This window comes from Syngnathus acus, chromosome 14, assembly GCF_901709675.1.
Source record: "Syngnathus acus chromosome 14, fSynAcu1.2, whole genome shotgun sequence".
In the NCBI taxonomy this organism is placed as follows: Eukaryota; Metazoa; Chordata; class Actinopteri; order Syngnathiformes; family Syngnathidae; genus Syngnathus; species Syngnathus acus.
The window spans coordinates 2,072,102-2,099,793 of NC_051099.1; the positions used below are offsets into that span (position 1 = coordinate 2,072,102).

The 27,692-nt window shown below is 41.7% G+C and overlaps 1 protein-coding gene and 1 long non-coding RNA gene across 3 annotated transcripts in view; one reads left to right on the top strand and one right to left on the bottom strand.

The window, feature by feature from the left end:
• Positions 1-26,460, top strand: part of LOC119133797 — a 36,642-nt gene extending 10,182 nt beyond the window's left edge. For both annotated transcript variants that reach the window (XR_005100192.1, XR_005100193.1), the window contains exons 4-5: positions 15,831-15,910; positions 26,390-26,460. This is a non-coding gene — a long non-coding RNA (uncharacterized LOC119133797). The remainder of the gene's footprint in view (positions 1-15,830; positions 15,911-26,389) is intronic.
• msx2b (muscle segment homeobox 2b) lies at positions 9,327-12,568 on the bottom strand. The gene is made up of 2 exons (XM_037269948.1): positions 12,173-12,568; positions 9,327-10,965 (listed from the first exon to the last, which is right to left on the bottom strand). The coding sequence occupies exons 1-2, from the start codon at positions 12,498-12,500 to the stop codon at positions 10,532-10,534; spliced, it is 762 nt and encodes a 253-aa protein (XP_037125843.1). The 5' UTR covers positions 12,501-12,568; the 3' UTR covers positions 9,327-10,531.
• Positions 26,461-27,692: the final 1,232 nt, after the last annotated feature.

Consider the following 27,692-nt stretch of genomic DNA (forward strand, 5'->3'; position numbering starts at 1 on the left):
CCACTAAGTGCTCCGAGGCATTGACTTGGCACCAATGTCAAATGATTCCCTTTTGATTCGTTGCCAATCTGAACTTGCTGAAAATGTTTTCAGATGGGAAAAAACAAAAGAAAAAGTTATTACTTGCCTTTCCTGAGGTAAGCTTGGCTTTTGATTTCAGTCTGTGGAAAAATGTCAGTGCTTTTAGGCATACTTGAAAACAAGAGTGGAATAATAAAACTCATTTTTGGAAGACGTTAAGTCCTAATTCTCAGAACGCCATTCGTCAACAGTTGGCTGAAGAAGTCACGTTTTCACAATGATGACAATCAGGATGTGTTTGCAATTGGAATTCGGGCCGTCACCACCTGTATGATGTGTCAACAGCGTAGCGTAGCCAGCTACCCACTGACACTTTTTCGATATATTTAGACTGCACGCCAGCCAGTTACTGTAAGTACCTTTTGGGTGCTGTTCCAGCTTGCCGGTCTATAAATTGCACATTGCCGTGGAAAACCTCAAATGTCACTTGTTTTTTTTTCTTTCAAGAGCAATAAAAACTTTTCTACAGTGACATATTACATAAAAATTGATCTAAAATGTCATTCCAAAAAATGAAGCACAATTTAATAGAAACTGTACCAGAGTATATTATATTTTGACAGTTTGAATGGACTCCCATTCACATCTGCGTAATTGTAGCTTTCGCTGACTTATGACTCGTTTGTTTCTCTCACCTTGTAAAATTCATCTATCATTACATTTTCAAATCATCATAATACAATCGGCACTTTAGAAGATGACATCAGACTGTTATTCGCGAGCGTGTTCATTAAAACAAAAGTGACAGGAATTGAGTTTTTATGTGTGTTGGCGGAAGAGCGTCAAACAGCTGCAGCTCATTCAAAACGCTCCAGCTCACTTTCTGGCTGGACCAAGGAGATCAGAACATGACTCAGTCCTAAAGGCTGAATCCCAGAAAGTTTCACTCGTAGTTGATGAATCACAGGATTGACCAAATGCTAATTTTACACATTATCAACTCAGTAGGTCTTCAGAAAATACAATATATGATGGCTACATTCTAAACAAAGTCAATTCCACAGGGGGACATTTGTTCCTTGGAGTCGATTTAATGTCGGTCTGATTGCGCCAATGTGATGTTAGATTGACGAGGACCTCAAAGGATGCTCTGGGGGAAATCTTTTGTCTGCATCTTGCTCTTCAGTGAGATGAGACGGATTTTTTTCTATCAAATTGTTTGTGACCTCTACTGGTGCTTTTGCTGATTGGTGAATGCACAATGGAGCCAAGTGGCCATTTCATTCAACTTTACTCCTGGTTGGCTCCTTAGAATAGTCTCTTAGAAGCTCTTCACATCTCTCATGTCCTTACACACTCTTATTCCATCATTATATTTTACAAGTCATTGGTTTTCAAAATCATGTTTTGCTGAATGCTTCCCAATTTACCTTATCAATAGATCAAGTCAAGTCATTGCAAACAATCTGCTCTCGAGCATCTGTTGATACTCGAGTGTTTGGTTATCTCATTTTTTATTCATGAAATTAATGAGAGTCAAGATGTTCTTTGGCCGCACGCTGTTTCTAAAAAAAAAAAGTGACCATCTAGATAACCAGCAGATTCATTTATTCTCAACAACTGACACAACATCCTTGTGATTCTTCTATTATCCCCGCACGACCGTCTGGGTAGAAATGAAACTCGTCGCATTCGTAGTCACAGCAGGATATGAAAGCTGCCGACATTTATGTTTTGTTTGAAGAGGGAGAGCAATTAGAGCAAATTGCCAGCGTGAGGAGCGCTTGTTGAAAGCAATATCAGCTGACTACAAGGAGCAATGCGGCATTAGATCATCGATGGCCAAGAGGGCGTATCCGTGAAAATGATATATTTTTTTTTTGGGCTTTAAATTATGTTCAGGCGACACCGGATTAGAAAATGACAAAGACTGACCATAATAGATTGCTGCAATTATTATTTCCAATGACAAAAGCGATCATTGCAGACACTCAACACGGCTCTCGATGAACCGCAGTGGTGGCCCATTGGACATCATATGCGTATGCCTGAGTGTTGTCATTAAGGCTCATGGATTATTCATGATTTATTCACAGAGAAATAAAGGAAAATGTCAACCTTTGCAAGGATAACTGAAAAAAAAAATCTCTGCACATTTTTTGCTGAATCAAAATATAACTTCGTCCCAAAGAGTTTTGCGTTAATGCTAGCAACAACCCAAATTAATAACGCTTCCAAATCAACAAAACGTATGCTAACTAATTGCCTAGTAATAGAAATGATCATAAAGGCTGTCCTGCTTAAATGAAGTTCCCGGTGACACTGGCAGCTGCGTGGCTTGGGTAAATGAATGCAGGAACGCGGCCAGCACGGCAATGGCGGAAGCGCATAATGACAACCCTCGGGTTAGGTCAAACACAATGGCTTGGCATTTGGAGGGAATTAAAATACAATGCCGTAAGGACAGGGGCGGTAGTTCATTTGGGCGAGAGAAGCCATTTGGCCGTTATCAACTGCGCTGTGAAGGCAACACCTGCAGAATACAAAACATCGTAGGTCGCTAGTAGATCTTTGAAAAAGGCTGCTACTGAGTAATTCATGTTTTATATTGATGTCCGAAAAGTGTTTTTCATATTACTATGAAAATATGATCTATTGAGTATTTTTTTTCTTTACTGATCTGTTGGTTTAGATGTGAGATTTCAACATTCAGATTACTTCCAAATACAAAATGATATTTTAGATTACCTCTAGAATTTCACTATCTAAAGTTTATAAAGCTCAGCAATTACTCTTGATGTGCCATCATTTTGATGACTGTAGTTATTTTTCCACGTGGACAGTGCATGTCCATCATTAGATTTGCAATCTGACCCCTGACCCCCAACTAATGCCACAACATTTGGACCACCTCATTCTTTCTATTCTCCGAAGCGCATCCCAGAGAATCGATTGACAATCTGACTAGCATGTGAACTCCCCGTTGCAGAAATGCTCTCCCTATTTAATGATTGCAGGGCATTCTGCCCACTCCTGGAATTCCTCATTTGTATTCCTCCTTTGCTCTGGGTAGCTATCTCAACCTCGCCGCTGACCTCAGATGTGTCACCGACTGGGCCATAGAGCCTCCTACAATGAGCCGAGATAAAAAGCTCATTCTGTGTCGCTATGCCACCACTGCTTCATTAGATGGAGTCTAATCTGAAAGCAACAGAGGGAGAGGGCGGGGAGAGGCCGTGTTCCAAGTTGTGTGGCCGGCCGGCCGCATGTCTTTCTAGTGTCTAGTTAGAAAGCCATTATCGGGGCACAAAATGGCTGCACCGGGACAACTTTCTTGTTGTGGTCTCACACGTTGAAATTGAAAGGGTAGACGAATTGACTGTTAGAATGGGATCATCGTAGAAGAGTTAAGCGTGATTGAAAATCTGCTTTAGTGCCACAGTCGGAACAAAATCCGGTCCGAGCGAGAAACCCCGAAGCGCATTACAAATCATGTTTACTGGATGGAGGTCTTTACTTTGGGGAATTTACAACATGCTGTAAATCTCCACACTTTTCTTCATCTTAGTTATAGAAATAGTCTTTGCTTCTTCATCAGGTCAGAATTGGGCATGGAGGTGTGCCGAATGAAATGTCCATTGCGTATATTTTGGGACCAGTCACTTCCCTCAGCATCAAACTCTACCATCCTCCCTTCGCATCACTATACACATCCCTGCCCCTCGCCCTTTGCTAAAAATAAACAGCAGTGTAGCAGAAAGTGTCACAGCCGTGTTTCTCCTCTCGGTTCTTAGGCAACTTCCTGGAATAGAATTGCGTTGGACGCCGTGTCGGGAGCGAAAACTGTTATTCCCCAGAGACCTAACCGCTCGAATGACATGCTAAATTGAGGAGGGCTAGTACTTAAACTCATGGATACGGCGCCAGACACTGTAACCAGACAAATTGAAAGTTTGCATTTGAGAGAAGTTTGTTACAAATTGAGCCAGGTGTTTTGTAAAAGTCACTCGCTGCACAAAACGCCGTCACGTGATTTCTCGTCGGACCTCACGATACAGTTAAGGAGAGCGCGCAAGTGTTTGGGCCGTATATCTTGCAACACCCGTGGGCATCTCCTCCGATGTTAACATCTCTTGTCATGTTTCATTGCCTCTTTGAAAGGTCACACGCTGCAAATTGCCATTGCGGTGCTTATGAAAAAGCAGGAGGGGGAAAGGGGCCCCCACGGCATTTGCGGGAGTGACGGCGCCACCCTCGGGACACGGTGCGTCGCGTGAGCTTGCGCTGACTCAAAGTGACACATGACTCGCTCTGTCCATTCTGACTGACAGACAGGCCCTGCCCCCTTGCTCTACTTCCTCTAGATCTCACTTTTTAGATTTCACCTTGTGCCGCTTTTAGCAATGGATATTTGAACACAAACTGTGAAGTCATACATGTAGACAGACAATGTAAAATTACCCAAGCATGTATTATGGCAGCTTACTCGTTGTAGTCGTCAAACTCTTCTTTGTCTGTATGACAGTTATACTGCCCCCTAGTGGCTAATTGGCAGACAGCCGAAGGAGCAGCAACCGCGACGCATTTCATTTTGACATTCTATTTATTGATGTCATTGCTAAGTTGTTATTCTTGACTATAGATAAATGACAACTGTTAGGTGCTGTTTTGCATTCTGGTTGGGAAGCCATTAGACAATGGTCACTATGAAAGAGAAACTGCAGCAAAGGATGACAATTGCCAACGGATCTTTGTCTTCTTAATAGCCTCAGTAGGCTATTTTCTGCAGTTAAACGGTAAAATTGCTGCTCTGTCGTGATGAATGCACATAACCTTGAGGCAGACATAGTGCAGACAACACCTGAAGGCGATGAAATGCATCATGGGGGTAAAAATCATCCTGCAACATTTTCTTCTATTATTTGGAAGCAGCAAGGAGTGATTTAACAGCACCATTCCGACCCTGCTAGACATTTATTTGGAGCGCTGTAAAGTCGAACAAATGTAGCCATTTATTCACGGATTGGTTGATGGCTTCATGAGCTTGAACTCTTATGTTGCACATAATATATTTGATTGGATGATAAAAAGCGCCATATTCCTGCCTTGTTAGACTTGTCCTTCCTGTTTGAACCCTCGGCTCATACTTCCAGTTCGGGCGATAAAACATGACAAGGCGGGCACATCCAGCCATTTGTCATTGAAAGATTAAAATGTGAAATATCTCGAGGTGTTAGATGTGACTTTTCTTTCTCAGGTTTATAATGATTTGCAGAAGATGTGTATCGATGGCAGGGATGTCAAACGGCCTTTTTTTTTTTTCATTTAAAGTCATGCAAATTGGTGATATGCTTTAGTTATATTTGATATCACCCGTACAGTTTGTGCCATTAATATGTTCCACCATGGAAAAATAAAATGGGTGATTGACTGACTTTGGCCTTCGATTTCAGTCTTCCACAGCCACGCGCGCACGTTTCATTTATCCGCAGGCGCTCTGGAAGCCCTGCGTGATAACTTGCCTCAATCATTGCTAAGTTCTCGCCTACAGGTCGGAATTCCCAGCTGCCGCCTGTTGGACTGCGGGTGATGTTTGACAATGAACAACTGCGTGCCGCCTGTAGCGTCTCGGCTTAAACACACGCTCTGCTCTGGCTCACCCGGTGGGATTCCGCTCTGGAAAACCGCTGCACATTGTGCTCTTATGTCATCATAGGGAGTGCTTGGCGGAGCCATATTGCTTTATGACAATCAAAAAAATGGAAAACAGAGAGTGATCTATGTACAGAGTAGCAAGAAGTGTATTCACTGTAAGCAAAAATTCCCATGGAGATTTAAAAACATTCCATAATATCGCACTACTGCTACTTGGAAGTCAATTCTATTTCCTGTTCTATGGCTATCGTTACACTTTTTCCTTCCTTATATGTTGGCAGCCTTTAAATGTGTTTTGGTGCCCGAGCGCCTATTTATTGACTTTGAAACTATGGCATCATTGGAAATGACAATTTTCACATGAAAATCCAACGTGTGAATGTATTTTTAGATCATAGCCTCGCAGCTATGTTCTCACTTATCATATGGCTCGGACACATGGCCGCTCGCTTCAACAAGCAACGATAGCGTGAAGGGTGTTGAAGGTGAAGCCCACTCCCACTCAAACTCGGGAGATGCATCCATTAATGTTGCGTTTTCAAGACGTCTGGATTGAGCGAGTGGCCTTAGTAGGATGGAGATGGTGGATTTGACGAAATGCTGTGTGATTGTGTGTCCGTTCTTGTCACCTCCTTATTGATTTGTCAGGCAGCACTCTTTTTTTTCTTTTCATTTTATTTAAATGGAAATGGTTATATTTGATGCATTTCAGAGATAGAGATGAACACTGAGTGCATGTAAATTGAACTAAAACAAATGACTACAACACAAGCAGGCACATTGCCCAGTAACCAGATGTTTGGACATAGGGCAACTAGATGTATATCTATTTTTTTTTTATTCGGCCCACTGTACCGCAAATCAAATGTCAGGCTGCCCTCACCCTTTTTTTTTTAAAGCTATTTTAAGATCAGCCAAATAAGAAGCCTGTTTTTTGCAATTATTTCCAGTTGCCTTGGTTTGAAGGCGTCTCAACTCTGTTGCTATAGTGGCACCTGCTGGATAAAACATGTAGCTTGAAAGTCACCCTTAAAAATAAACCCTTTTGCTCACTTCCTTTCTGTTTCATCTATAATTTTTCCTCTCTCACAATTTCGTGTTTGTGTGTGTTTTTGGCTTGCGGTGTATTTTGCATTTTCACCATAACTTACTCCAGACAACTTCTGATTTGATTGTCTCAGTTTGGCTATAAAGTGACACATGCTGCTTATGAGCATAATGGCATGTGACGTAAGTGCGTCGCCATCTGTTTTGGGGCTAATTAAATCCTAATTAAGAGATCTAATTGGATAGGATGACGCTCTCACCCTGTCAGCTCATCCATTCTTTCATAAAACTATTCAAATAATTCAGCAAATTGCTTTGCTGAGAGGTTTCTGGCAGGCTAATCTTTTCGTGTCTGAGTTACAATGTGCCTCTTTAAAAATATATTTTGAAGACCGCACTATTTATGTCCTGCATAATAACATCGAGCGACATGGCCCAACGTACCTAATCTGGACCCACACCTGGTGGTTGACGCTTGCACGCAGACTTGCTGCAATTGAAAATCTACCAGCTTGGTGTTCTTTGTGAAAAACAACAATTTGAGGTTTTTGACTTTGCAGGGCTTGAGTCTGCAACCAATTTGGTCGCATTTGCATCAGTGCTTCCAATGTCAAAGTTAGTATAGAGCCTTGCTTTGACGTCTTGTATGGCTATCAAATGGAAAATGGCTGAAAGGAACTTCTCTTTGAGTGGGGTTGTCTTGCAAATGTTATGTAAAAGTAGGCCAGAAAGTCTGAAAGGCTTGCTCACAGACACATTGCGGGAAAGGAATAATAACAGTTTTGTAAGATCTTCGTCATGCTGTCTGATGGCTAAAACCTCATAATTGTTTTTACGGGCCCCGCCGTCTTGATATCAGTCAGCACCAGCAGCATCTTTTCAGACTTCTTATTCATTTTTTTTATCATCATGTGCTATGGCTTTGAAGCTCACACGGCAGCAGCAGAGGAAGCCTCTTTCTTAAGTGATCAGCAAAGCACAAAAGACAGATACAAAGCGTGGTATTCTTCAAATTGGAAATGCTCAGAGGCAAAAAAAAGTCTTTTTCACACCCTCAGATGGCATCAAGCCACTTTTTATAGTCTCTCCACGAGCTGGTCACACTCCCAAGTTGTCCAATACTGAAGCCCAGTCTCCTGAAATGACTTTTATAAATACAATATATTCATCCCAGCCACTAGAGGGAGGTAGTAGGCATTGCGCAGTCGTGTTGACACACTTAACAACCACATGCTGTGCTAATTACTACCAGAGGGCCCACTAATGGCACTAACAGAGCTTGAAAAATCGATAGCCTAGTGGTGAACGCTTCGCCCTTTGACATTGGACACCCCGAAAGAAAACGACGCCTCTGAACCCTTTGCCGATTTAACAACAGGAAACCTCGTAAACGTGCTGTTGTCGCCCGTAAATAATTTCCTTGTTATATTCTGCTTTCTGTTAGAAAACAACAATGCATGTCCCCAGTGTACGCCGTTAATGCGATGTTTAATAAGACTGAACATTGGATTTTGGTACCAGAGATGGGCGCTTTCAGTCACATGACTTGACTCAAGTCAGACCCAAGTTGGCTATTTTAGGGTGATCACAATGCAGTGGTACTGTGGAAGCAGATCTGCTCAACTTTCCATGCCTTGATGTTTTGCTTTCGACAGCAAAACCAGCTGATATGTAATCGGCTCTGCTGTTTATAGTCAAGTAGTCTAGTCCGATTACTTTAAACATCAATTTCACACAGTCGATCATTTCAACTCATAACACCCGATTAATGCATGATGCGTGTCCCTTGTGCGAAGAAATCATTTGAAGTGTTTCGGTCCAATGTTGTGGAAAACAGTCATGCAATAATTGTACAGTTATTCATAATATATGATGAGCATGTGTGTGATAAATGTTGTATGGGCTTTTTATGAGAGTTCCTCTAAAATTTTATTTGTTTTTAGAATTGATGGTGTGCCTGAGCAAAATTTATCGTGGGTGTTATATTACCCAATAAATGTTTGGAACCCAGCAGACCGCATTACAATTTTGTCTCACAGTTAAATTCAATGTATGTTTTTCTTTACTGTGCAACTTTTGGCGCGATGATTAAAAAAAGCCAAACGTAAACGCTAGATACAATAAAACAGTGTTCAGTACGTCTTTGACATGCCTTTGCTAAAATATCAGTTGCCAATACTTTAGGCAAAAAAAAATAAAATATGGCCTCGAGTAAGTCCTCCTCAACAGTAGTTGGCGCTATACTGCGGCAGTTTGACACATTGGTGAATCATCTATTTATAAAGAACGGTTGTCACCATTTCTTGTCATTGTACATCTTTAGTTAAACAGATCCTAAAATTCCACCCCTAAAATAAAATTAAGAAATATTTAATAATAAATATAATCAGTATTTGTTTTTTTTGTTTTTTTCGTGTTTTCTGAACCAAACATGAAAAAAAAAATACTGAGGCCGATATTTTAGGAAGGTGCCGATATTTAGCTTTGTGATTACAAAAAACTAAGTCGAACCGGTTGAACAGGAAGTACAAACGGGTTTGACAAACCATTGCGTGAAATTAATGCGCTGTTCAAAGGACTACAACACACACACGGAGAACAGCTACAAAGACACAGGGGATTTATTTTTATACTCACATATTTTTCCATACAATGCATAATTACTGTAATTATGGCTTCACTACTGTGTTGGTGATGGTCGACAACCTGTTCTGACTTGTGTACAAATTCCGGTTACGTCTCCCCCACAGGAACGGAACTCCATCGTAAACCGAATTTGTATTTACATTCGACCGTGTGAAACAGACAACACTTTTTTTTTTTTTTTCTTCAAGCAAACATTCTGTAAGGCCTTATTCAATTTCAACAAAAATGCATGCAGCATAAACCACATAGCATAACGTTGACCCTTTAAAAGGATCGTTTAAGAGCCATAAAAAATATACCACTCATATACTGTGTTCTCAGTAATAATCATAAATATATATCTAAAAAAAAAAAATCACTTGTACAATCCCCACAATTTCCGAGAGAATAAATAGAATTAAGGCCACCGTGTTGTATTGCTGGGGTGGTTAAAGCTAGAATGAAAGGTGGAATAAAACCAGGTCTATTAACATTGACTTTTATTTGGTCTTAAAGCTTGTTGTTCACTGTACGGTGGATTTTCAAGCTATCATTTCAATACGTAGGCTACATTGTGTCATAATATTGCAGCACTGAGGGCTACTTGAGGAGATGCAGCATAATTAGGAGCATGAAGAAGAAGAAGCAGAGAAGGTCCCCAAAATAGTTCCAGTGAGACGTGTTGTTCCCACCTGTTGTGTTTTAGAAAATATAATAGTGCTATTTTTATTTGGAAGGATGGAATACAATGATGGCATTTCTGTTCATTTCAATGGAGAAATCATTTTTTTAAATAAGTGTTTTGCGTGACGAGCATCAGTTTTAAAGTAAACATCAACTGGAAGTGAGTTTGAAGCAATCACTCTTTTTTTTTGAGTACTGTATGAGTGACAGCTGCTAAGAAGTACATATAAAAGTTGAATAAATTCAATGTGTTTAAAACATAAAAGGGGTCAAACAATCTATCTTAAGGCCCTTGTGGACGTAAGGCACATTTGGCTATCAGTTCAGAGTCCAGTGCAAGCGTGTAGTAAACATGAGCTGGTGAGCGAGACATCATGTGAGCAAGCGGCTCGTCTGAACCGTTTTACAATCCTCACCATGGGGAGAATAAAAGATCTCCTTGTGCGGCTATGAACACGTTGAAAGTCCGTCCGGCATCCTCAACGCGTCCTTCTGGAAGTCAGTGATACATGCCGTAGCCCAGGGGAGCGGCGTACAGTCCTAACGGCGAAAAGGGCATCATGGCTCTGTGGTGATACGCCGAGTAGGACTGTCCGTACAGAGACATGGCGCCTAGCGTCAGCGGCAACCGGAGGCCGGGCTGAACCAGCGCCGCCGCCGCCGTCGTCGATTTAACCGTGGCGGCCATCTTTAGTTTCTCCAGCTCGGCCTCCTGGAGCCTCTTGGCTTTGGCGCGACGGTTCTGGAACCAGATCTTCACCTGGGTCTCGGTCAGGGTGAGGGAGGAGGAGAACTCGGCCCGCTCGGCAATGGAGAGGTACTGCTTCTGCCGGAACTTCCTCTCCAGAGCCAGAAGCTGCGACGTGGTGAAGGGCGTGCGCGGCTTGCGGTTCGACTTGTGCTTCCTCAACTGACAGCCAGGACTGACGTGACCTGGGGGAGAGAACCAACAAGTCAGTCGGGAGTCAACAGCCGAAATATCCAATCATGTTTAAACTGTGCACAATGTGACAGCAGCGTCTTCAGATGTAAAACTTTTTGTCTGGATTTTTTTTTTATGCCTATTCTGTTATTTGTAAATGACCGATTCATCGTATCCAAGCAGACTTGGAGAGTGTCATCTCTCTTCGCAGGTCTTGTTGGTGCATCAGCTTGCTCTGTCAAAATTCTTATTATAAACCAATGATTAAATAAATATGTTTGAAATGTGCATGATGTTCTTCTTTTGGATGTCACTGAATATTTTCAGCTTTGCTTTTGAGACTTCTTGTTGTGACTTTGTCATCAGAGTTAGTCACTCACATGATTTGTTTGGCCCAGTTTTTTTTTTTATGCAGGATGCCCTTGCTGGTATTTTGAATCTTAGTGCAAGTGTACCTAATGCTCTTTAAAACCACAAATGATGATTCTAGATGATCGTTGTATATTCACATTGAAGACTAATTGGAACTGGGCCTACTCTGATTGATACAAAGTTCTGTTTGCGTTGTCAAATTTTCCTCAAATATGACTTAATAAGTCACAAACTGTCTCCTTTGAGCAAATATATGTGATGAGAAATTGAAAACATCAAAGTAGAGAACAAAATTTGTGTAAATAAACAAAAGAATGTTGAAGTGCTGACGCTGAACTAAAATGCAGTGAAATGAATTGACTGGAGAATGCAGGAAGATTTGAAAATGGAACGGTTTGGATTTGTCAATTAGGAGACAAAATGTAGGAATGTTTTGAATCGGTCAAGTTTAAGGAGGAGATAGTTTTAGAATTTGAATAGCTCCGTATAGGTAATGGATGAGTCAAAGTTGTCACAAGTCTGAGTGTCACTTGTTTTTTGTCACGTGCCCTGTCGGCATTAATTCGAGAATGCTGTCATGGAAAATATGAAGTAATAGAAAACTAAATGGGGATTTTGATGGAATGTATCCAGTGTGAGGTTTGATTTGGAATCCATTATAGAATTGAGTTGAACTTGGAACAAAGTTGATTTCATGAAAAATGGGGGAATTTTGTAGAATTTGTGGAAAATATTATAGTAAACCCGAGATGTTCTGGATGATGCTGGTGAAGAAATGTGGACATTGAAACAATAATATATATATATTTTAATTGTCTATGTTCATTTGTGACAATGACAACTCACGAGATTGTGAGGAGAGCATCCAGTCTTCCGGCTCGGATGTTTCAGACTTGACCGGTGACGAAGGCGCTCCCGGGTAGCTCTTCCGGGCCTGCACGGCTGCATCCCCCCCGCACCTGTAAACGGAACCAAATCCTGCAGGCGATGATCCAGATCCAGGCTCTGTCTTGCACCGAATGGGTTCCCCCCCGCGGCTTTCGCTCGTCGTCCTCCCAGACATGATCGCCTCCACGCTGAACGGATGGCGATGCCGCGGAGGAGAGCTTTTCCTCTCCTCCTCCGACGAACTGCCCCCAAAATCCTTCGTGCTCTCCCGGGTCGTCATCTCCATAGTCCCGCCTGACGAGTTGGTCGTGCTCCGATGAGCTGCGCGTTGTATTGATGCTGTCAAGTCGCGTGTAGGCGTTTGTAAGGAGGCAGGTCATGTGACTCCGACGCCCCACTTGGACCAATCGCGTTTCACCAGGATCTTGAGCGCCTCTCTTCAGGGAAGGCTCGCTCGCTCGGCAAAGGCGGATGTTGCTTTATGAGCCGATGGAAATGGAAAGAAATGCTTTTATCATTAATAGTGGAAGCCAGATGTAGCTCGAGATTGACTTGATTTAAATTACATTGCTTTTCAAACTTGGAAGCAGTGCAGGACCTCTGCAGTGTTTACATGTACGGCACCAAAGCACACATTTTACATAAAAAAGAAAAAGAAAAGAGTAGAACCCCTTAGCACGACTAAACCCGGAGTGGCCTATTTGGTGCAATGTGAAAATTCCTGGTGGGCAGCCAGGAGTCACTTGGCATTGAGTCACAAGAATAAAATATCTTTAGATCCCGGGCTGTGGTGGTTTCATGTTGCATTGAGATCATCATAATGGGACCATTCATCAAGTTTATCATCTTAAAACATAAACAGTCCGGTATCACTTTATAGCATGAAATTTATCAGCTCATAATATAACACTGAAGTCATTTTATTTTCTGATGTTGCAGCGATACGCTTCCATCATTTTGCACCTTGGTAGTTTTTTTTATTTGATTTTTTTTATCTATCTCACTCAGTCCGAGTTGTCAATGTGTTCAAAGAATATTTTACATCTATTGCAATCTCATTCCGCTCCAGTGATGGATTAGCTCAGTCGCTAACCTCATGACACCGTATGTATAAACACAAGCACCACGCGGTTAATTCAGGGCCATTACACCCTCGGATGCGGCACAGATCCCTTTTCTTCTTTATCTCAAATCAGTCTGTTTGCTTTATTAGCGTGACTTTTCTGTTAGGGCCTACTGGGAAGTTGCGTGTCAATCTGCATTGGAAGTGATGTGTCACACTCCAATTGCACACTAAACGGCTTTGCTGAATTGAAGATTTATGCTCCACGCTTTGAGTTTAGCGCCCCGGCTGGGCTGGACGCAAACCAGATGAGACGTTCACATGCCTCTGTGCGGCTGGCCCATTCATCCGTGATGTCCTATGATTCAGCACTATTTCACTTGAAACGGCTCCTTGTGACCCATATGATGGTTGTCAGATAAGAAGTTCCTGGCAGGGAGGACTTCACACTTATTTCCACAGTTAATTTATCTGATGGTTCGGGATTTCTTTTTTTTCCTTATTAGAGTGAAAGCGTTTCATTCGCATAGGCCACAGTTGCTTGTGTAATGTCACATGTGTTGCATGATTGTTTTATTAGAAAACCCCGGGCTATTCTTTTTGGAGCAATCAGGCCCCTCGAACAATAATCAATACAAAAGAGCCTGGTTTACTTCCAAATATTTTTAACTTCAAAACAATCCTGACAGCACTCACTAGGCCACGCCCCCCTGAAGGCACAACAGTACTCTTGTTGTGACTTCTGGCTTGTCTTCTCGTACAGTTGTTGTTTTTTTGTCAGGCTATGAATATGTCCAAGCCTGGAGAATTATTTAACTGTGGTGTTTTTCAGTGACTCTTCCGTGTTGGAAAGCGGCGGGAGGCCATGTTATTAAAGTGGGGTGATTTCACAGACAATCAGGGGTTTGTGAAGGCGCCAGTGAGCGGCCAGATGAAAAGATCAACTCCTCAGGGGAGAAACTGTTGCCTTCCCCCGCCTGCCCTCCCGCCCCAGCAGCCCGTCCCTCAAGTGTTCTGCTTCTCTTTTGCCCCGCAGGCACCTTGTCATTCATGATTTGCATAACATGAGTGTCAGTGGCGTGTTTCTCCACCTTAGCTTGTGTTCATCTAATTGCAATTTTTTTCCCCCCCCACATTGGCACTTGGATGTCTTTTAGTCATGTTCTTAGATATGTCCCTAGGAAGGCAGGCATTTTAAAAAGTATTTAATGTTGCAACTTTGGATTCAAAACTAAATCAATACAATGGCTCAGTAGTACAAAACTCATTGACCCGCTGGGTAAGAAATACCAATAAAAACAGTCAAACAAAAACAACACTAGAAAATAATCGGACACCAAAGCCATGACCAGCACCTCTTTTTTTGACTTGGCAAAAGGACAAGCAAGCCAAAACAACTGATAAAAGGCTTGAACAATAAATCAAAAGTCAAAGTCTGCTTTATTGTCAATTTCTTCACATGCCAAGACACACAAAGAAATCGAAATTACGTTCCCACGATCCCACGGTGACAAGACATAGTACACAATATACATACACGTAAACAACAAAAAAATAAAAACAAGAAGGCACAAACAATGAATAAATAAGAGTGATGAATAAATAATAAATAAGCAAATAACATAATAAATAAGACAGCAGACAGTCAGAATAGAGCGCAAAAGTACAGGACGCTACGCAGCCGAGGGGGGAGAGAGTTCAGGATCCTAACCGCCTGGAGTATGAAGCTGTTGATGAGTCTGGTGGTGCGGGAGCGCAGGATCCTGTACCTATTCCCAGAGGGCAGAAGATCAAACAAAGAGTGAGCGGGGTGACTCACATCACTCACAATCGCGGTCGCCTTGCGGGTGAGACGGGAGGTCCTTCAGGGAGGGGAGTGAAGCACCAATAATCTTACCAGCCGTGTTCACTATGCGCTGCAGGGCCTTCATGTTGTATTCAGCGCAGCTACCACCCCAAACAGCGATACAACTGATCGAATGATAGGGGATCTCCGGGATGTGGCAAAATTACCCGCACATCCCACTTCCTTTCCTCCATAATATCACTTAAGCCACGATAATAGCGAAAGCAATTTGTCTGAACATGTTTGTGTGTGTGTGTGTGAGCGGGACGGAGATGCCTGGGAAGCTTCTATGCGGGTCGGGCACACCTCGGAGCTTTGTAATTACAGCAGGGACTTTGAAGTGGTGGAATGTTCGCTCGGGATAATCAGCAGCCTGTGCCGCGCTTGCACACTATTTACATTTCCATTAGGACGCCCGGCGGTGCCAACGCACTGGCGATGCCTTTTGACAACAACTGAGATACGAGCCATCATTTGGGCAACAGTTCAGTCTTCTCACAAACATCCCTTTGTGTTGTACCTGTCACTGCCAGAATTTGTCACAATTTCCATATTTCACCAGTTAACCGCACTGTGGCAAAGTCAACAGACAGACTGGTTTCGTGTTTCCGACTTGCTCTCTCGAGACTCGAGTGAAAAAGTGTGTCAAAATTGGCAGCCGTGTTAGCATTTTTTTTTTCTTTCTTATCTCTGGCATGTCATCCTAGGTGACTGAGGTGGAAAAAAAGGAAGCACTTATGAACATGAGCAGATGCACGCCGTTGTTCTCCTCCCAAGCACCAAGAAGGTAAGCTTGCGACCAATACGAGAAGATAAAAAAAGACAAGTGAAAAGCATTCGTGTGGCAGATGTCATAGCCCGGCCTCGGCGCAATCGGGTTTGATTTATTGACCTTTATTTGTCAGCATTCGAAAACAATCCAAAGATTGCATTCTGTCATTATACTGCGGGTTCATGTTGTTGATGACATCCATGGTGGTCTGTTTAATGGCAATGGTGGTATCCCGTTCCGATTGCTCATCCAACCCATTTCAAACATTTTCACATTTTGTTCCCATCTCATTTCAATTAATGCAGACTCTTTTTTTCTTGCCTTTGTTGTTTATTCCCAACTCTTGCAAAAACAAACTTATTTTGTCTTTGGTGTAATTGGACAATACGTCACCGCCACCCACATTTCTGGTGATGAAGGGATGAGTACTCTTTTTGGGTGCGCCGGTGCACGAGAGCTGCAAATTGAATATCGTGCTGTCAAGCTAGCTTCAATTCAAAGTCAAGTCAGTCGTGATGGCTTCAGAGTGAGCTCATCGTAATAAAAGCTAAGTCAATGATTGATCATTGTTTTTTTTTAGTAAGCTGCCGTGGTCATCCAAACAAAACGTACCTTAACGCACCGTCACTATAATTGTACTTTCGCTCCTTGCTCACTCTCTCTGAGCTTCCCAAGCCCTCGGAGCCTTCTCCTAATGCACACAAATAACTACCTTGGAGGCTACAATGGCGCCATGGCCAATTAGCTGTTAAAAAGTACAGACAGGTCTTTTCAGCAACATGAATGATTGAAGCCCATTTTGCTAATAACAAGAGAAGGAGGCGCTTGGCTCAACGCCCCCGGCCTGCGTTACAACATCTAGCCAGCTGGCGAGCTTGTTTTTTTGGGGGCGGTAGGTTAAGTCACCGTCGAGAGAAACAAGGCAAAAATTTGTGTCAAGGACTCCTTGTCAATTGTGGCTGACATATTTGACTTTGAAGAAATGCAATAACCTCACAACCTGTCATCTTTTCCATTCATTCCTTTCAAGAGCGGACACACTCGCAGGACAATTCATTAGGTACAGCAGCACTGTTTTGTACTGTTGTTTAACAAAGACAAGAAACATGTTCTATACCTCCTCCAATTGGCTTGACAATTCCCTGCTATAATTAGACTACAAGAGGTGTGTGTGTGTTTGTGTTTGATTGCGAAATTAGTTGTTGTAGTTGCAGCAGTGGCGGAGGAGTAAACTCTCAATCATATCCAGGCATTACTGATTATTGATGGACTAATATTACAAAAATAGAAAGCAGGTTTGGAATGTCAAAACAATTTTGATGATGCAAATGTGGCATGACGATTTTTTGTCACGATTACAACGGAAAATTAAATGCTCCATTGGAAAATTTCAATTGTCACTTTATGGGGAGAATTGTTTTGTTTTTTAATACAGGTTGAGCTGGATTTCCGATCCAGTGTGACACCTCCCTTACAAACAATAGAATTGAGAGCAGCGGTGCGTCACAAATTGAGTGAGAGACGAGCGCATGCATAACTTGACATACAACTTAACATACAGGGCCATTATGGAGGCCTTTGAAATGCTATAATTGTTTTTTATGTGCTGGCGTGTGAAAGTGTTTGCCTCACGTTATTGCACGTGATGATGTGAAGATGAACGCTGGGAGGATTTCAAGCAACTGATGAATGGAAAAATCCACCACTTTTAATCATTATTTTCCCCACATCATTCAAATGACAGCCCATTACAAATATAATAAGAAGGGAAGGGTGGGATGTCATTCTTCAAGCTAACCACAACATCCTCGAGCTACTTCATGAAAACGAGACATAGTTTACATTTTTTTTTCTCCATAATTTAAAAGAGTTCCCAGGTGTCTTAACATGTCTGTGAGATGATTTTTGTGGAAAGAATCCATCCGCTTAGATTATGAAACATTGACTGTTTCCTTTCACACTTGGGGAGGCTCTTGTCAGATCCAACTATGCACAATGGTCTCGGATACTTGCTAACCCACATATGTTGTGTTTTCCCTCATTAAAGTTGGAAAAAGGCACACGCGTGCCAGATTGGACACCACAAAGACACATAAAGGTTAATATGGGCGCATAAAAGCAGAGTCATGAATCAAGACTCCGGCCGACTTTATTGAGGGCAAGATGCAGGGTCACAGGTTAGAAAGCGAGCTCTGGCGCAAACACACAATCCCGGTGATCTTTGTTATGACCTCACTGCCGCCTTTGCACTGACCCGTCCCTCTGCTGAGGTCACAGCCGTCTTGCCTGGGCACTTTGAAGTGCAACAACAGCGGACTGGTAACAGACTGATTGGTGGCTTGGCAATTACTGAGATGCCGGTTTAATTTATTTGCATCACCTCAGTGCAGGAAGAGGCAGAGAGAGAGAGTTAATAGTCCTCATAAATATTGGTGAAGGATTGGCGATCTTGCTTTGTGGCCTGCTTTCTTTTACAAATGATTTGTTTGTATTGCAAAAACAGTCCCCAAAAGATCTTGCTCCAGTTCTATGTGAGAATGACAAAATGATCAAGAACTGATGGCAATATGCCTTTAAAATGTTTACCTTGACATTACAATATGACTTGAATTCTATAACTATTCGCACTGACACAAAACCTTATCACACCGGTGTGAACGACAATAAACGCTTCCTTGACTCGTTGGTTCCAGTGGCACATTGAATTTTACTCTTCAAGGGTAAGGAACCAGGAAGCTAGTTTGGAAAATACCTGTAGGGCTGCAAATTTCGGAGAATTCCTCCCAAATCATGCAAAAAGAGACACATTTTCCTTGAAAAAAAAAAAATGAAAAAAACGTAAAATAATCTCTGGGTTTTTTTCCAAGTGTTTCTTTGGACATTTGAAAAATCTCCCTTCTAAACTTCATTTCTTTCCCTTTGCAACTTAAAAGCCTGGGGTTGTTCATTGGACAAATGATGTGCCAGAAACGCAGAGTCTCTGTATTTATCGTTTGTTGTGTTTGTGGATGGCTTTTGACTATAATTCCAGCCACGATGTTTTCTGAACTGCAGATAAAAAGACAAGAAAGAGATGGTGAAAAGGTCCCAATTGAATCAATTGAATACATTGTGTCGCTTTTGTCGTGTCTGCTATTACAATGAGATAAGCGGCGTGCGTGTATTTAATAACTTCCTGAGCTCCGCTTGAGGTTGACTTCATTTAAATTGCACATAAACAAAATTGTGTTTGAGAAGCACTTAAAGGCTGTTTACTTCCCTTGTGGCGGCGTTTCTGCGCACTGGCCATCTGCCTGCTCGCCTCAAACATGACTGACGTTGTTTGTCTTTGCGGTAATGGCTGGCATTATGTTGAATTACTACTCTGCTCGAGTACCAGCGGTTCCCTAAAAAGGACCCTACGGCACTCCCCGTCCCCCTCTCCAGTGCCTTGTTACAATCAATTAAGTTGATTACAAGCGCTATCTTGACCACTTCAAAGCGAGGCCATTACAGCGAGTCAGACTAGCTGTCTCTTTGCTTGTTTGTCGCCGCCACGTTTTATGAAACTTTTCAGGTCGCTCGATATGTGGTTACGCTTTTTTTTCTCACCACTTTAAGTATCGTGTAAAAATAGACGAAGAGCATTAATTTGTGATTAAAAAAAATCGAATTTGACCATATTAGGGGATTTCCGCCAGACGGCCAAGTTACAATATAATCTTGTGCCTTTAAGGGGCGTGGCCTAGTGAGTGACATGTGGCTCGACTTGGACGAAAAGTCGACGTGTGAACATCTGTGTGCGAATTGTGAGTGTTCTCATTTTCTATTTGTGTTTGGCAAGTTGTGCCATTGGATAAGCTCAACCTATTTGTACTTCACGACTTCCCAGCCCAATTGTCTAAAAAGGTCAAACGGGCGACAAATTCATGAGCTGGAGGACAATCGGTGTCATCTGTTGCCTTTCAAGTTGACTCTTTGTCAGGTCACACAACAGGTCAGACAATAAAACGCAGAACAGGGATGCAGAAAAGTCGGAGCGAGACGTTGAGTCTAGACGGAGTCCCTCCCTGATTGCTTTGTTGTGTGCCATGTCGACAGGTAATTACCTCCACAAACGACAGGGAGCCCTGTCAAACCTTAGTCGAGCTTGTGTTGCGTACCGTGAAAAGGCCGAGGATGGCAGGAAAATGAGCAGAGGAATGCCATCGTGCCTGATGTTTGTCACGCTGATGCAGAAGCCCTTCCTAAAAATAACTCGCTGGATGTTTCACCATGAAAACACATTGACATGGCCACTCAGATAAGAAGAATGCTCATACCCAGCCTAAAAATAACTGGAAAAGCATTCCAAATAATTCAGCAATAGAATAAAACCACCATTTTAAAGGGGAAAAAAAATCACAATTTTAGAAGGATCTCTTAATATGAGCTAGGTAACAATTGTATTTTACGAAAACAGGGGAGGTGTCATTTTTAATGAGCTACGTCGTAATATTCCAATCGAAAAAAGTGTCCTTGAAAAAGCAGAGGACAAAAGCAAAAAGACAAACATGCCTCAAGGGTTGCTGCGTGTCAGGAAACAATCTCTTAAAAATAACCAGGCTAACATTTCATCCGAAAAACACATCGAGGTTCACAACACTACCATCATTTATTCAAACTTTTAGGGTGGTCTCATCTTTTAATTGGGGGGTAATTAGTTAGTGGATGTGTTTATAGTCCTATAACAATTGGAAAATAACTGTCAATCATCTGTTTGCATGGGTGGCATTGACTGTCTGTGGTGTCGGGCTGGATGGAAATCGGATTGGAATTTGGTCCTTGACGCAGCCAAACCTCTTGAAAGAGGCCACAAAGGGAAGATGACACATTTCTAGTGGGAAGTGCAACGCATGCAATGCTGTCATGCCTCACATCAAATTGTATCTGCATGATTAGTCAGCCAAGCAAACGGTTTTCATTCTTGGAGGCGCCGTAAACTGTCACTAATCTATGCTAATGCTGTGCTAAAATCATGATTACACTTGAACATTCTAGCCCATGAATATGATAATCAATCAAATGATAATTAGTAAGTACAAGGGTGACTGACTGTGGTTATACTGCCTGAAAACTAATTCGATGCAAGCCGTTCGCTGCGTCAGAATGTCGCATGCAACTGCAAAATATAGGAATTATTACATTTTGCTTTTTACATACTGCAGATTATTTTACAAATCAGAAAGTAGATAGATCTAGTGGATTTCCCTGGAGAACATCTCGGTTCTTCATTACAACTTATTTAACTGGAAGGACTTTTTTTTTTTTTTTTATTAAAATTTTTCAAAGTGAGCCAAATAAAACGATACAATGTGACATTTCAGTTGAATTAGCTGCCTAATACGACATTTCTGACAAATGCAACCTACTGTGAAAAAAAATGTCACTTTTTTTTCTCAGGCCTATTTGTGTGTTCACCATGTTCACCCCAACCCACATGAACTATCATTATGCTGTGTAGTATATCCATCTCATAAATCACAATTAAAATGTCCTTACTAGCTTGGTATAAAGAGTGCCACTTATCTGTTGCGCTTTATCAGTTGGAAAACATAATTGGCGCTTGTACACTTGATGCTGACTGGAGGCCACCTGACATATTATAAATCATTATTTGCTTGCTGTCAGGATCAAGCTGCTGACTGAGCACTGTCATTTTTTCCCCCCTCGCAAAGTTTGCTAAGGATGTTAATTGAAGTCTACTTTTTCCACATTTTACAATTATTTTTAGACAAGTTATTTAGGAGAAAAAAATATGAGGGATCAAGTTTTTGTAAGAGAGAGAACATCACAAACAAGAATCAACTTGCAGTTCAATGCCTTTCTTGTGTGCCTGCCTTGGCCACCTTGGGGCAGTATAAGATACTGTTCATTGAGATAGCTCAACTTCAGCTCATCAGTGCGGCACTAATATAGTCCTTCCATGCTGAGGATAAAAAAATGTGACCAGTTTAGCAGTGAAAAGCTAAGCTATGTGATATTTATAAATCTTCCCCAAGGCACCACTTGTTTATCATGTCACATGAGCACATTTGTGATATTATGGGATGGCAAACCAATTCCAATTTTACGAGACAATATTCCTTCTTCTTCTTTTTTCTCGCTGTTGTTTTCGAAAGGCAAACAACAGAGGGTCAACTTTAGAGGAGCGTCCCTCCCCAGTGGTCTCTTTTACGCTGGCTCAGTATTGCTTTGTCAGCAGCACGGAAGATTAACCTCCAAATTGCCGCGGGGCAGCCCAACTGCCTGGTTGCCTGGCTCCGCCCTCCTCTCGGCTTCCTCCCGGCCCTCTCGCCAACTGACTCCCTCTTTGGGAATTCTTTCGTAACAAGCGGCGCCTCTGTGGAGCCCCCTGGGCATTAGAGGGTTGCGAGATGTCCCAGAGAGCGCTAATTACACCACTCAGGTGATTTAAGGGTTCGGGAACACGCTGACCTATGCGTGGCACCCCTCCGAAACAAAAAAATAATAATACACGACACTCTCACTGTGTTTTTCTGTATGGAATTTGGCACCCCAGTCAGTTCATCGTTGGCGCTTTTGCTATCCCCAGGAGTTAACGAGAGTTAGGTTCCGATGCTTGGATTCCCTGGAGAGAAACACATAAAATTATCAAGCTTGTGTTGACTCGGTATGAGCTATCACTGTTCAAACTGACTCTTGGTTGAAATAAGCACATGTTTAATTGCTTATTCATACAAATGTGCAGGAGCAGCACTTGAGGTCTAATTACTTTAAATGACACATAATTAAATAGATAAATACTTTGAGAAAAGCTTCAGGTGTGTTTGCGCTCCCTCTTGGGGATGGTTTTTTTTTTTTTTTTTTAACGTACTTACCTGACAGCTCAACTCACACTTTGGCAGTACCAGAAACACTACATTGCATTAAATAATAATTGGCACATGCTTAAGGGTTGGGAGTTGACATACCAATTACTCACGAGTCCATTTTTGTTTCGACCTCCAGGATGTCAAACATTGAGTAACGTTTTTGTATTTATTTGCTAGTTAGTCAACAAGAAAAACTAACCATGCAAATATTGTACAATGGAACGCAAAGTGTCACACAAGCCATTCTGTGACTTTTAATGTAAAAAAAAAAAGGTTATTCCCTTTTAAGTATCTTTTGAATAATTTTTAGAGCTTCACTATGCAATAACTTTGTTTTATTATATTGAATTATCAATTAGTATATTCAGTGTGCAACTTTTGCCTTGGCTGCTTTGTGATCACTCTTATTGCACTTCAACAGCAGCAATAGAGAAGAAATAGTAATCATGCACAAAGGCTCGGAGAAGACGGCCGTGACAGGCTGTAATTGAGCAGACAGAGTCAATAATGGCGTCGAGGCGGCCTCTCCACCTCCTGCAGACACTCTGGTGACATGGGGGAATGTTTCCCTTTAAACAAGGTCAGAGCTAATGCTGCTTAATTGGAAGGGGATGTTCCTCTGGCCTTCAGCTCACTCCAACTGGCCCTCTTATCTTCGCCCGCGCTTGCTTTAACAAGCTCTGACGGCGCTGCTGAAAGACACTTACTGTCTTGTTTTTGCGCGAGGTCCAAGAGTACCACTGGCCACCTGCTGCTGCGCTGTGAATAAACCAAATGAAATTGTTCAATTTAAACTACAGTTCTTTTTTTTTTTTTTTTTTGCACCCTCACATGTGGTTTCTCGCTTGGTGTCCTTCAAAAGTGCCACAAATAATACAGTAGTGCCTTGACTATGTTTGTAGCTTAAAACACGTGTCGTACATCAAATCATCTTTCCCCATTGAAATAAATGGAAATGCTGTTAATCCGTTCCATCCAAAAATTGTTGTAATGTGTATTTTTATTAAGTTAATCCTTTGTTAAAAAAAAAAAAAATACTGTAATGTCATAATTAAAAAAAGAATTCAAATTCCTCTTGGCATTGTTCAAAGAGCATTGAATTTTAATTAACATTAATTTTTTTACTTTAAGGCCTTGCAATTAGCATGTCCACCTCAGTTCTGAGGCTTTTGGTTTGAATCTCGGCTTGCGCATTCACATTCCCATCCCAAGCGTATACAACAATAGAAAGACACTATCCAAACAGCTTGAAGCAAGGCTAGAAACATTTGACTCAAAAAACCCGTTCTACAGTACTTTTGATAAATGACGACGAGTCCCACTTCTCCACATGCGCTAATTACATAAGTTCCCTGCATGAAAGGTCTAATTAAGTAGATAATGATAATGAGGTGTTGTCACCAATTAAAGTTCAAATTTGTATTGCAGGCTTTTAAAGATGATTTGTGGCTTTGGACACAACAACTTTGAGCGACATGGCTCACTTTACAAATCACTGCATGACACACTTTCACACATAAGGCATTATTCCAAAGTGTGATAACTCACCCCTCATGGGCCTCGACCTCGTGGGTGTTTGTGTTGGCTTCAATAAATTAGGAACTTATTAGGCCTATCCCATTTCTCGCAGAGAACCTCAGAGGGGAAGCGAGGATTTCGCTTCAAAGCCTGCGGCGCGGCTTTCTTCATGTCGCAACACTTCATATTTCACATCAACTTGATGGGCGCAGTTTCAGGGGTCATATGTCAACCGCAAGTGTTAACGCCAAAGGCATGGAAGCTAATTACAAGTATATATGTGTGTGTTAAAGTCGTGCGTGGAAACTTTTGTCACACACACACACACACACACACACACACCGGCGACCAGAGGGGTTACTTTTCGACAGGTCGTAAAAATCGGCATTTATTTTTTTTTATTTTATTTTTTTTAAAACCCAATTCTTAGTGCCGGAAAATGGACGACATGGCAAAAAAAAAAAATATATATATATATCCCACAAATGAGACAAAGGGGATGTGTGTGTGTGTGTGCGTGTGTGTGTGGCATTAAGAATCCATTGTGAGCCTTTTTGTGGCGCCTGTGTCTGAAAATGTCCCCTTATGACTTTGAGACCACAGCGTTAATGAAAAAGAGTCTTTTCATTTGACACTTGGGTTGTTTCTTAGCTTTCGTGTCGACTCTGTCTGGCACACAAGTGTTGCATTCATCGTGCGTGTTGTGGCTGGACACTGTCAGTGCGTAAATATTGATTAAGGCAGCAGGATATGATGGATAATGTGTGAATGACACGACTTAACAGAGAGCAAGAGAGTCGAGGACAGTCGATCAGATATCGCTGAAGTGGATTGGATACAATGTGGAGTGAAAAAAAGTCATTGTGGGCTTTGGCGGCCTTGACAAAACAGCGGAACCTGATCTGTCAACCTTTTAACACGTTCACTCATAAAAAGATGGCACAATGAGGAACCAGTTTGGTGTCTGTCTTGTGACACTCACATATTATCAAGTCCCTGCAAAGTGAAAATACACATTTTATGAATTTGACACACTGAAGAAAAGAGTTTTTAACCCTGGCAAATTTAGCAAAAATATCTATCCCATCTATTTTCTCTCTGTCCTATCTCACACTCATATTGCATTACATATGTTGGTCTATTGCATCAGCGCCCTCCTCTGTTCAAACCAGTCCATTACAGCCGCAACATGAAGTATGTATACTTTGCACACTCGAATGCAAGTTTCCATCCTCCAGGAAATTACTCCTCGAACAAGATGCAATACTCGGGGACTTTAATAAGAATACATTTGATTTTCCCGATAATTCAAAAAACATCGAATGATATTTAAATCTGTTGTTCATCTATTAAATGGATAAAAACATTTAGAATAGGATAGAATAAAATAGTGCTGTATAATATTTGACTTGACTTCCACTCTATTGTGTTTAAGCTGACAAAAACAGTCTATGATTAAATTGAACATAAACTAAAAAGTGATGAACTCCTGGCTCTTTCTGATGTGCGCCTTTTGGCCACATAGGGGCAGTATAATACACTCATGCAGATAATGGAAGGTCATTTTCCCTCAACTATAAGTGACTACTTCCAACAAGCACGATAATAACTTAAATGTGTACAGTATTATACAATACAGTTAGACCAGATTGTGTTGGTGCACTCAACGAAATGGCCAGTTTATAAAAAGGCTTTCTTGTTTGTTGAAACGGCCTCTAGTCTCTTTTGTTTGGTCTTAAAAGAGGTTTGTGTTCATTCATTCCTCAGTTTGGTAACACTGCAAGCATGATACAGTAGGCGCTCTATTCAAGTGTCAAAGTGTCCCTTTTGCGGAGAGCAATTCTTATCAGCACCTCAAAATCAAACGGTAATTTCCCGGCAATAGTAACTATTCTGTAAACACAGTTCCAAGAAGAGGTTACACAATATAAAACATTCTGGGGAAATTAGAAGCTGTGTACTAAAAATAATGGCCGTATTGGTCTCTGGTGATGTAAGAGTTTTTTTTTTTTTTTTTATCTTATCACATGTGGAACTTCTCTTTTATCCAATCCTTTTAGGCAATTATAAAAAAAAAAAACGTTGTCGAAAACTTGTGACGGATTATGCTCCTTTTTTGTAGATGATCTGGTTGCCTCTGTCCATCATAAAGTGTCAAAGGCCTAGTGGGGAGCGCTTTATGATGCATTCAAGGTCAGTGGTGATTATGCATTTTAGCAGCATGTCCGGTCCCAGATCTTCAAGGTTGCACAAATTCAGGAAATCATCTTTGGCATTTCACTGATGAACCTTGTCTAGTCACATCACACAGATGTATCACCTCTGACGAGATACACAACAGTGAATAGAAGAAGTCTACACACCCTTAGCACTGAACTAAGCAGACTTAAGGCAAAGCTAATTTACTCTGATAGAAATGATAAATCGTTCTACTCGGAATGCAGGGGCTATTTGGAAGGTCCAAATATGGTCCATTTCCTGTTCAAGGGGGACCCGCCCAACTGGAACGTCCCTGCTTGAGGACAGATGCATAAAAATAGACTCCTATTAGACTGAAGTGAATTCAAATAAAGTGAGGTATGTACACACACATACATAAATGATTGCATTTTTTGCATGACTCCAGATTAATGACACCCCGGGGATGGTTTCCCTCTCGATGTCAACCCCGCAGCGTTGTCAGTATTCTCTGATTAGCTCCTCGCTTCCTTCCTGAGAAACATTTCTCATCATGTTGAAAATGACTGTCATTTGCCTCCTTGTTGCCATGGCGATCACAATACCAAGCCGCAGCTCGAAATTGAGTTTCACAGCGATGGCGTTCGGCTGCCTCTTCCTTTCTCTTCTTTTACCTCCTTTGGGTTGCAGACGCAAGCAGTGCCAGGGATTATCCTTCTATTTCTATTAGTCACGCAGGCTCATAAGCCATGTATCACTTGGAAGATTTGTGTCAGCGCCTGCATCCGCCAAGTGCACACACTCTTCTCATTTTCGGAGGATAGAGAGGTTTTAAGGCTGGCGTAAAGTGCAATCATATTCTCAAAGTTTGGCACGTTTGCTGTCGAGCCGTTTGGGCGCCAGCATTCTTTAATTGGCGCTGTTGAATATCGGGCTGCGTTCGGTAGATTTGTTGATTTAGTCCAACTAGCCAGCCAGCCGTTTTCTAAAACGTCTTTCATTAAAGTTACTGGTCATGTATTCTTTATCCTCTGTGAGAACAACTACCATTAGCGCCGCACTATTGAGCTAAGAGGAGATGGCTCATTGAATGTATTTGTCTGGCTTGTACTGCCTCCTTGTGGCCAAGAGAGAGTAGGATATTTTGTTGAGGAAGGAATTGAATTCTTATCTCAAGGCACCTTTGTGTATATTTCCTCAAATAGTGTCGAACCCAAGACTGCCCAACTCATTAAAAATACGAACCA

Excerpts from the sequence above, each read along its gene's own strand:
- msx2b (XM_037269948.1), bottom strand. The coding sequence starts at position 12,500 with ATGGAGATGACGACCCGGGAGAGCACGAAGGATTTTGGGGGCAGTTCG. Across the intron at positions 10,966-12,172 it reads GATGCTCTCCTCACAATCTC|GTCACGTCAGTCCTGGCTGT; the intron begins GTGAGTTGTCAT and ends TCTCTCCCCCAG.